The sequence below is a fragment of the Pinus tabuliformis genome, chromosome 2_2 (genome assembly GCF_031772625.1).
Source record: "Pinus tabuliformis cultivar Carrire ecotype Pingquan chromosome 2_2, CPIR1, whole genome shotgun sequence".
Classification (NCBI taxonomy): Eukaryota; Viridiplantae; Streptophyta; class Pinopsida; order Pinales; family Pinaceae; genus Pinus; species Pinus tabuliformis.
This window is the reverse complement of record NC_142300.1, coordinates 456180364-456191289: the sequence shown is the minus strand read 5'-3', so window position 1 is coordinate 456191289 and position 10926 is coordinate 456180364. Positions and strand designations below refer to the sequence as shown.

General features: G+C 42.1%; 1 protein-coding gene across 1 annotated transcript; it reads left to right on the top strand.

The window, feature by feature from the left end:
* The first annotated feature begins 2042 nt into the window (after positions 1-2042).
* Positions 2043-2384, top strand: LOC149193221 (uncharacterized). The gene has a single exon (XM_089407253.1). It carries the CDS (start codon positions 2043-2045, stop codon positions 2382-2384), a length of 342 nt encoding a protein of 113 aa, XP_089263379.1.
* Positions 2385-10926: the final 8542 nt, after the last annotated feature.

The window sequence follows — 10926 nt, the reverse complement described above, 5'->3', positions numbered from 1 at the left end:
TACGGAGGACCAGGGAACTATGCTCGCGATTGTACCAACTCGACGAGGATATCTTGTATGTACTGTTCTTAGTTTGATCATGAAACAATATATTTTCCTACGTTGATCATGAGGATGTGCGAAAAGGGGGTATTCCAACCTCCTCCGACTCAAAATATACAAATGATGAGGTCTGAGCCGCACAAAGAAGACCCAATTGTAAACATGATTCTTAGAAGCGGTACGGCCATAGGAAAAGATACGGGGAAGCAGCCAGAGGAAAGTACATGGGTTCATAAGGATCCTGCAAAGGAACCCAATTTTGACTTAGAACGCGCAAAGGAGACATTCATGGAAGCTATGAAAAGCTTCACAAAGGCCTCCACTTCAGGTAGTAAGCATCAGCTAGAGCCAGGAATGGATCCTTCAATGCTTACTACCTTTCTAGAGACGTGCATGAAACTGCTGCGCGATGACAAGGAAGTTAAAGGACTATAGGAACTGATCGCCGGGTGCGTGGGGTCAGGAGAACCGCATGTAGACCAGAAATTCGGGAATCATGCATTGTGCACTGGAAGGGAAATGAGCTTGACTACATAGATTGGTGAGTATGAAATGGATGAGGTAATCCTAGATCTGGGTTCAGACATAAATGTATTACCGAAGAAAACATGGGAATGCATGCGCAGGCTCGCATTACAAGGGTCCCCTATTCAATTACAAATGGCGAACCAATAGAAGATTTTTGCCATGGGCAGGTTGCCAGGGGTAACAGTTGATATTGAAGGTGCAAGCGCACAGATGGATTTTGAGGTAATAGAGATTATCGATGACAGAAATCCCTATCCTGTGCTATTAGGAATAGACTGGGCTACCGAGATGAATGGAGTCATCAACCTGAAGAAGCGCAAAATGATCTTCGAGAAAAGGTCACTACGCGTAGTAGTCCCACTAGACCCAACTAAAGGAGCGTGCTACAACAAACCAGTGTGCGACAATGATAGCGATGATGATCTTGATTGTAATTACAGGATAACTACGCGAGACTAGGATTGGGTGAATTTGACTGTAGATGGGAGGATTTTGTGGGAGCACGAAAGCTCCTGCACTTCGGATTCAGACGAAGAAGTAGAGTGATGGTAGAATCGGTTGCATGAAGTGACGATGCTTAATTGTAACATGATGGTTAGATCACTGTGTTACGTGACAACATAGGCAAGAGAGCTACCGACATATGATGGATTGACTGCGGTGCAAGAATTCCTAAGAAAATTTGAAAGAGCAGTACCAGAACAACAACGGTTCGATGCGTTGAGGTGGACACTGCACGTAACACCCACACGATGGTGGGGTACACATCAAGGAAATTTTGGGGACTGGCGCGGATGTAGAAGGAAGATGCACCTACGATTTGGGAAATTGCAACTACAATTGGAAGACAAATACGATGGACGAGATGACCCATGCATGCACCTCGCGAAATGGACCAAGGTCTATGGGGAAGAACCACAGCCTGAATGGGTACACTTATTCTACCATACCTTGGATGTCATACCCATGAACTGGTATACTGAGGTAGAACTTCGACATGGTACAAGTGAATAAGATGTCTTACACGAGGGATTCTTGTTAACATTCACATTTGAAGATAATTGGTCAGATACTGTGGACAATGCGCTACAAGCAGTGAAAGTCGCTATCTTTGAAATACCACAGAAGCCAATGGAAATACTTCAGCCCGACTGGGCGATACAGTTAAGTAGCGCACTGGAGTGTTATAACGTGTAGGTGGAGGAAGATGATGACAATCCTAGAAATATTAATATTCCGAAAACTGAAGGCTATCAGAAGGTTTGACGACCATCAACTGAGAATCTTGACATCACCGCACTACTAAAAACAAAGCAGGTAAACATTGGCACATAAACAGAGCCGAAGTATGCAACACTTGGGGACTTTTGGGATGATTCTATGATGGATAAGGTCGCTGAGTTAGGCCGTGAATACCAAGACTTGTTCCCAACCAAAATCATGAACTTAAAGGGATCATTAGCGACTTAGGGATGACGAAGATCACTCTGAAACCAGACACGAAGCCAGTTAAGAAACGGCCTTACCGCTTGAACCTAAAGTATAAAGGAAAGGTTTGTGATGAATTAGACAAAATGCTCACAGCTAGAATTATTGAAACAGTGGAAGAATCCGATTGGGTGAGTCTTATGGTGGTGCAGCAGAAAAAACAGAAAGGTGAAATAAAAATATGCATGGACCTTAGAAAGCTTAATGATGACTGTGTTCACGATCCATTCCCGACACCATTCACAGATGAGGTATTGGAGAATTTTGGCGGTCAGGAAGCGTACCATTCACGGATGGATTCTCGTGGAACCATTAGATCAAGATAGAGCCGGAAGATAGGAGCAAAACAACCTTAGCAATAGAATGGGGCTGCTTTCAGTACATTGTTATGCCCTTTGGACTGAAGAACACGCTAGCAATATTTCCATGCATAGTAGTGGCAATGTTCAAAGAATACATCCACAAGTTCTTGGAGGTCTATCTGGATGATTGGACTGTCTTTGGATTAGTTAAACACCTTGTATCAAGCTTATGTTTGATGCTGGATACTTGCCGCCAACACCAAATTGTGCTGAACCTTAAAAAGTGCACCTTCCTCGTTCCCTTTGGAAACTTGTTGGGCATGTGGTCTGCAAACAAGGCCTGATGGTGGACCCTGTGAAGATTGTTGTTATTCTGAATCTGGAAGCACCGCGCAGTGTCAAACAACTACACACTAATTTGGGGCACACTGGCTACTATAGGAAGTTTATCAAGAGTTATGCCCAAATAACCACGCCGATGGAAAAGCTATTGAAAAAATATGTGACATATTGCTGGAATGATGACTGCATGAAGAGTTTGGATGTCCTAAAGGGGAAACTGGCCTCTGCGCCAATTTTGGTCTTCCTGAAATGGGACGTGGAATTTCACGTACATGTTGATGCATCATGTATCGTGTTGGGAGTTGTAATCACATAGGATGGCACGGAGGGTGTGGATCACCCGATCACATTTGCAAGTTGAAGATTGTCCAAAGCAGAAAATAACTACTTTATTGCCGAACACGATGGGTTGGCAATGGTGTACGAGAAATACCGACACTATTTACTTGGCAGACATTTTAAGATGTATACTGACCATTCTACGTTGAAAGACTTGGTGAACAAGCTTGTGTTGGGGGGCACATATGCAGATGACTTCTACTATTTCAAGAATATGATTTGAGGTCATAGTCAAGGTGGGGCACTTAAACGGAGGACCAAACCACTTATCATGAATTGAGATAGGCGAGGAACCAAAAAAATTGGAGGAGGGACTACCTGATGCACAACTCTTTGCAGTACGTGTCACGGATGGACATTTCGAAGACATAATCCATTTTCTAACAACAGGGACTGCACCGAAGGAGTACTCAATCCAACAGAAGAAGGAATTGGTGGTGCACACGGTGGACTTTTCTGTCATCACAGGGCACCTCTACAAGATGGGAAATGATGAGATATTGCGAAGATACATACCTGAATTTGAACGAGGTTAGATCCTCGTAGAAGCACATGGGGGTGCTGCAGGAGGACACTATGCAAGACGTGTGACCACACAAAATATTCTTCGTGCAGGGTTATGGTGGCCGACCCTGCACCAAGATTCGAAAGTGCATTGTAAGGCCTGTGATATATGTCAAAGGATGGGAAAACCATCACGAAGGGAAGAGAAGCCACTAAATCCCCAAATGACACTGCAGCCATTTGAGAAATGGGTAATTGACTTTGTGGGCCCAATCAAACCTCAGGGAAAGATGGGTGCGCGCTACATCATCACCGTGATGGAGTACCTAACACAATGGGTGGAAGCACAACCGGTCAAGGACTGCACGGCTGCCACGACTGCAAATTTTTTGTCCAAAAACATATTGACACGATTTGGCTGCCCGAAAATCTTAATGAGTGATCGCGGAACACATTTCTTGAATGAAACCATCAGTGTGCTCACAGAAAAGTTTGAGGTTTATCACTAGAAAAGTACACCATACCACCCATAGGCTAATGGAACAGTAGAAGAATTCAATAAAATACTGGAGACTGTGCTGACCAAAGTATGTAACACCTAGCGAGACGACAAGGACTTGCACATACCTACTGTGTTATGGGCATATAGGACAACATGCAAGAAATTGATGGGACAAACACCATTTCGGTTGGTTTATGGTACGGAAGCAGTCATGCCAATGGAATACATCGTACCTAATCTACGAATAGCAGTGCTCACAGGCATGACGGACTGTGAAGCTCTGGAAGAAAGGCTCGCGCAATTAGAAGAACTCGAGGAAGAACGATTTCTGGCTAGATTTCACAAGTAGGTACAAAAGCAGCGTGAAAAGGCCTGGCATGACTGCCATATCAAGTTGCGCACCTTCAAGGTAAACGACTTAGTACTATTGCATGATAGAAAATTTGAAAAATTTCCAGGAAAGTTCAGAATGCACTGGTTGGGACCATATGTGGTAAAACAAGTCACAGACGGAGGCGCGGTCCAGTTGGTCAAACTTAATGGAGAACCCTTCCCAGGAAAAGTAAATAGCAGTCACCTGAAACCCTACACGGGTGGGCCAGGTATCTGACTAACTGACCGAAGCATAGTCTTCATGACCCACGAAGTCGAATAAGGGCGTGGGACTATAAACACAAGCACCAGAAGCTGGTACCAAAGAAGAGACATGAGTCAGACGTAGATGATTTAGAAGCAGGGATGGAGCAAATCCAACAGATGACAGAAGAGTGTGTTGCAGACCTTTGCGCAACACAAGAACAATTGGAGGGGCTCTGTGCCAAGATTGTTGCACCAGTAGAGTGACTCGAGACGAGTCACGATGATTGTGTTGGGGGCCTGTTCTGCATGGGATCTCCCACAACATGTTTTGGGGCTCAAATCCCAAGTTTTGGTCAATAAGATTGTAAGACTCCATGAATTGTGGGCGTGGAGCGCGAGGTCTAGGATGAGTCATAGGGTTGTCCTCCCTAAAATATTGTAATTTAAAGTAAGGTTTTGTCGGCCTACCCATGGTCCATGGAACATGGGATTATATAAATAGAGTGAGGCTCTAAGTGTAAAGGTAGCAACGGAAGAATAGATCGAATAACAAAGACATGGTTCGAGGTTAAAGTTTGATCTGAAGTGTACTGGGTCATAGTAATGGGTAGAGGCTCTATAGTTGAGTGCTCAGAGGCCTAGGAGAGTCCACAGTTGAGTGTGCGGACCCCTGTAGCTGAGTGCGCAGGGTGGAGTCGGGTCTGTAATTAGGATTGAAAGATAATAAAGAGAAGTTTACTCTATGAATTTATTCTTGAATCTGTACTTTGATGTTGTGCATTACTTTTACTCTGTTTATTTACTGTGCGCAATTGATATATACTTGTATGGAGACTTATACATGAGAAGAATCTAAGTAATCAACTAACATAACCTAATTAAGGAAGACTTGGATAAATAACATGGGTCGCGCTGTGGTTAGAATTGCGTGAAGATAGTATCATAGGGCACAGGGTGCCCACAGGTGCGCTTAATGTAGTAGGTGTGAAGGTTGGGCTGCGTACAAATCACCTCATATCAGGCATCCCCAAGGTGCAGAAACATAGTTCTAGCACCCTCCCATACTACTTTGGGTGAGACCTCAATACGCGCTTCGTGGACTGTCGCTGAAAGGGCCAGTAGTACTAAGATTTGCTTGGCTAAATCACTTTTGAACCTGGGTCAGACCCCACTAAGAAAACACTATGCAGTCAACCTTATTTCCCTTCCAGTGCGCAATTCATGCTTCCCCATTTTCCACACTATGCGCGGTTCTTTTGACCCCATGCACCTAGTGATCAGTTCCTATAGTCTTTTAACTACCTCATTTTCACGCAATAGTTTAATGCGTGTCTCCAGAAAGGTAGTGAGAATTGAAGGATCCATTCCTGGCTCTGGTTGTTCCTTACTACCTGAAGTGGAGGCCTCTGTGAAGCTCTTGTTAGCTTCCATGAATGTCTTCTTTGTGTGTTCTAAGTCAAACTTAGATTCCTTTGCAGGGGCCTTGTGAACCCACGTACTTTCCTCTGGATGCTTCCACGTATCCTCTCCCATGGTCGTACCTGCTTTTGAGCATCATGTTGACATTCAGGTCCTCTTCGCGTGGCTCAGACCTCATCATTTGTATATTCTGAGTCAGGGGAGGCTAGAATACCCCTTTTTCGTGCATCCTTGTGATCAACGTAGGACATTCTATTATTTCATGGTTAAACTGACCACAATACGTACAGGATATCCTCGTCGGCTTAGTACAATCACAGGCATAGTGCCCTGGTCCTCCACAATTGTAACAAATTAATTGTCTGCGGCCCCTCCCTGGTCCCATTCCACCTCACCATTGAAATCTAGCGCACGCCATCCCCGCATCTAGGTTGAGGGCTCGTGTTTCTGTCTGCATCCTATAGGCAGGGGTCCGATCCATCATTAGCTTGTAACTGTGGCAAGTGCACTCATCGCAGCCTACCAACCTGCAGAAATTACAAAACAATTGCTGGGGTGTCTGTGTATATTTCTGCAACGAATGACAATTATTCGTCGTGTGTTTCCCTCCTATCTGATAAGTCACGCACCATAAAGTAGGGGTTGTGCTTGGCCCGGATTGTGCCTCAAGTGTCAACAGCATTGGCCCTCCTCCTGGCAAGTAGTTCGCGAACACTAGACACTGATCCTTGTCATGGCCCTGGCCTTTGCATTTTATGCACCATACTTCCTCGCACGCCTATGGCTGTGGTGCCTTATCCTGCTTCAAACTTTGCATTTCCAAACATAGATTCCATAATTTCACATGGATTTGTTGAAATCCCAACCCAGGGTATTGTATCGGGGTCTCATGTAATCTCATCGCCATTTCCAACGCTTCGTCTTGGATGGAAAGTTTCTGTTGTGACAGTTCCATCCTCAAGTGCGATGTCAGAGATGCTATAAACCATGCGTGATGTTGTCCATCTGTCAACATCATATTGGCTTCGCAGATCATACTCTTCAGCCGTTGATCCAGATCCCGGGGAGTCCCACCTGGAGCATCGTGATTTCTTTAAACCCAATGATCGATTGTGTTTTTGACTTTGGCATGCTAAATTCCTTGTTTAGCACTTTCTGGATCTCTGTTGTCCCTGCGTTCAGGTGGTCATTAGAGTGCTTTACATACCATGTCAACGTGAGATCCTACAACGTGCTCACCAATGTAGGCTTCTTAATATTGTCATCCATGACACCTTGTGCTTCCCATACTACTCTTACCACAAACCAGAATTGGTCTAGATCTTCATTCCCTACTCCTCTCAATACTAGTAGTTTAATCGTGCTTGCCATACTGAACTGTGGAGGTGGTGGAGGTGGAGTGGGTGGAGATGGAGGTGAGGGAGGTGAAGTCGGTGGTGGTGTGGGTGGAGGTGGTAGCTGCAGGATGCACTGCCTTATCAAACTGACCACGCTTGTTGAAGAGACCTTGTGTGGTCTAAAATGCGGATGCAAATTAGAGTTTAATTTAATGTCAACCCAGGAAGGTAAACTTAGAAGTGCTTATCTAAAATATATAGATCTAGAAAGATTCCTAATTTGTCGAAGATCTTAAAGTCCCCTTACAAGAACATATTCATTAAGATCTCTTTCAATAACTAATCAAGCCTAGATCTAACAATTGTTTGAGATCTATGATTCTCTTACAAGAACATATTCTACAAGATCTTTTCCAACATTAGAACATTTAATAAGAAATTAAATGCTGAAATGAAATAAACCTAGATCTAATAATTGTATGAGATCTTACAGTTCTCTTACAAGAACACCTTCAAATAAGACTCTTCCAATATTAGAACATTTAACAAAACTTGAAAGCTGAAATAAAACAAAAACATAAAATAAATTATAAAAAAGTAAGCATGCAAGTGAGGCCATGGGGGCCCTCCATAACTCCACAAGCACACCACCTCAATGGAGACTCAGATGTAGAAGCAAAAGTGAAGTATGATCCTTTATTTCAAAATCTCCATTACAAACCAATTCTAAGATTACAAAAACTTCCAGATTACAAATGGAGGAGATTGTACTCCTATTTATACAATGGGATGAGTAACAACTCATAATGATCATCCACTAATCTACTTTCCCATTATTACAAAATATGATCCCACAAATCTCTCAAGCATTTTTAACTACTTTCCCATTATTACAAAATATGATCCCTTTGAGTCCTCCATAAATCTCTCACATATCTTGGATAAGATATGCCAACCAAATCCTCCATGATCTTCTCCTTAGGAATTGGATAAGATATGCCAACCAAATCCTCCATGATTTTCTCCTTAGAAATAGGATAAGATATGCCAATAAAATCCTCCATGCTTTTCTCCTTAGGAATAGGCTTGCATAATTATCTCCTTAATATGGTGGAGGAGATATGGATAAGTCTCTTTGGAATTAATTCTTCACATATTTCCTACACATCACAAAACTCACATATTCTTGAGATATATATAAAAATATGTATATTTTCTAATAATTAATCATAAATTCACTTGTAATACAAAAATGAATAAAATGGAAAATAAGAAGGTGAAACCCAAATGTATGTATGAAGATGAAATGATAAAAGGTTAATGGGATGATGGAATGTAAGGAATAGTGAAGAAAAAGGTGGATGAAAATATGACATTTATGAGTCCCAACAGACCTTAGTGAACTCCTCCTTGCTCTCTCGCGAGGGTGAAATTAAGGGACTGTTTTCTAATTCTTCGCTACTTTTGTAGACTTTTCCACTCCGCATAGTCCCAAACATTAATGTATTCACATGACCCTTTTTTCACACAACAACATCTTAATCCAAGTATTAAAAGATTTTATATACTTACCTCGCGGTCCTTTGAGAAAGCATCGCTCTACCTCGTTGTAGCTCACAGTCATATCTACCGCAAACTCAGTGATAAATCCCCCTATTATCTGGTCGAGCCAATGGTCCATAGCTTGCGTGATCTTATCTTCTGATGCTTCTAGCCTGCGCACTAATTCTGGAGTCCACGCTATCATTTGGTCGAGCCTACACCTTCCCTGGCTATCGGTTAACCTTGCGATCCACTCATATAGCTCAGACGGGAAGGATGCAAAGAGAATCTCGTGGATTTTCGTATACACGTAGTGCTCCAACCACTTTTCCTTGGATACTTGTAGAGTTCTGTTTTCCTGTGTCGCAAACTCATGAATATTATTGTCCAACCACTCTTCAATTTCCTTATTTGTTGGGTTCCAGTGGCACAACATTAGACATCACTTATGCAGATCTCGATCTCGACAATGGAACCATTTGTTGGCTTAGTGGGGCCTGACCCAAGTTCAGAAGTAATTTAGCCAAGAAAATCCCAATACTGATGGCCCTTTCGGCAATAGTCCAGAGAGCGCGGACTGAGGTCTCACCCAAAGTAGTATGGGAGGGTGCTAGAACCAGGTTTCTGTACCCTGGGGATGTCTGATATGAGGTGACTAGAACGGGGTCCAACCTTCGCACTTATTGCACTACGCACACCAGCGAGTACCCCACGCCCTACAATACTGTCTTTTCTCAGTTCTAGCCACATGCAACCTGTATTATTTACCCAAGTCTTCCTTACTTAGGCTCTGTTAGTTGATTACTTAGATTTTCTTTCATATATAAAGATTCGTACAAGTAATTATCAATTGCGCGTAGTAAATAAAATGCGTAACAACAAAATACAGATTCAAGAACAGATGCATAGAGTAAACTTCTCTTTATTAACTTTCAATCCCAATTACACACTTGACTCTACCCTGCGCACTCAGTTGCAGGGGTCCACGCACTCAGCTACGGACTCTTCTAGGCCTCTGCGCACTCAGCTGCAGAGCCTCTTCCTACTACTACAACGCAGTACACTTCAGATCCAACTCTTAACCCCGAACCATGCCTTTGCTATTCTATCTATTCTTACTTAGCTTAGTTATCTTTACACTTAGAGCCTCGCACTATTTATACAATCCCATAGTTTGTGGAGCATGGGTAGGCTAACACAACTTTACATTAAATTATAATATTTTAGGGTGGATAGCCCTATGACCCATCCTAGACTTCGTGCTTTGCGCCCAAAATTTGCGGAGTCTTACAATCTTATTGACCAAAACTTGGGCTTTGAGCCCCAAAACATGTTGCGGGGGATCCCATGCCCAATAGGGAGTTAAAAGGTATAACACATATTTACTGCAAAACTACAGGTATGGAAAACACTATGAGGAATTCTACAATGTTGTTCAATGCTTTGGCCGATTAAGAAAAAGCCTAAATCATGAATCTGTTTCCTATGAATTTTATGGAATTAGATCAAGGAAACATATACTTGGGATCTTAAAGTTTGTTTATTATATTTATTATGATTGAACTTGGCTGTAGAGAAAAATTGAAGCTCGGATTTCATTATGGTGCAATTGATGGTTCTCTAGGGGAGGGATATTAGTGATGGTTAAGGCTATGTTGGAAAGTATTCTTGTGCATTGGATATCTGTTGTCGATATCCCTAAAGGCATCATAAGCACAATAATATATATATATATATATATATATATATATATATATATATATATATATATATATATATATATATATATATATATATATATATATATATACACATATATACATATTAACAAAAAAATTGAAAACAAAAGGAAAATGAAAGGAATTTATTTAGTTAAATGGAGCCAGGTGGTAAATTTTAATGAAGCTAGAGGGTGGGGCATAAAAAAATATAAATCTCTTCAATCTAGCTCTAGCTACTAAAAGTCTGTAGAGGTTAGTCTACAATGAAGGTCTGTAGGAGA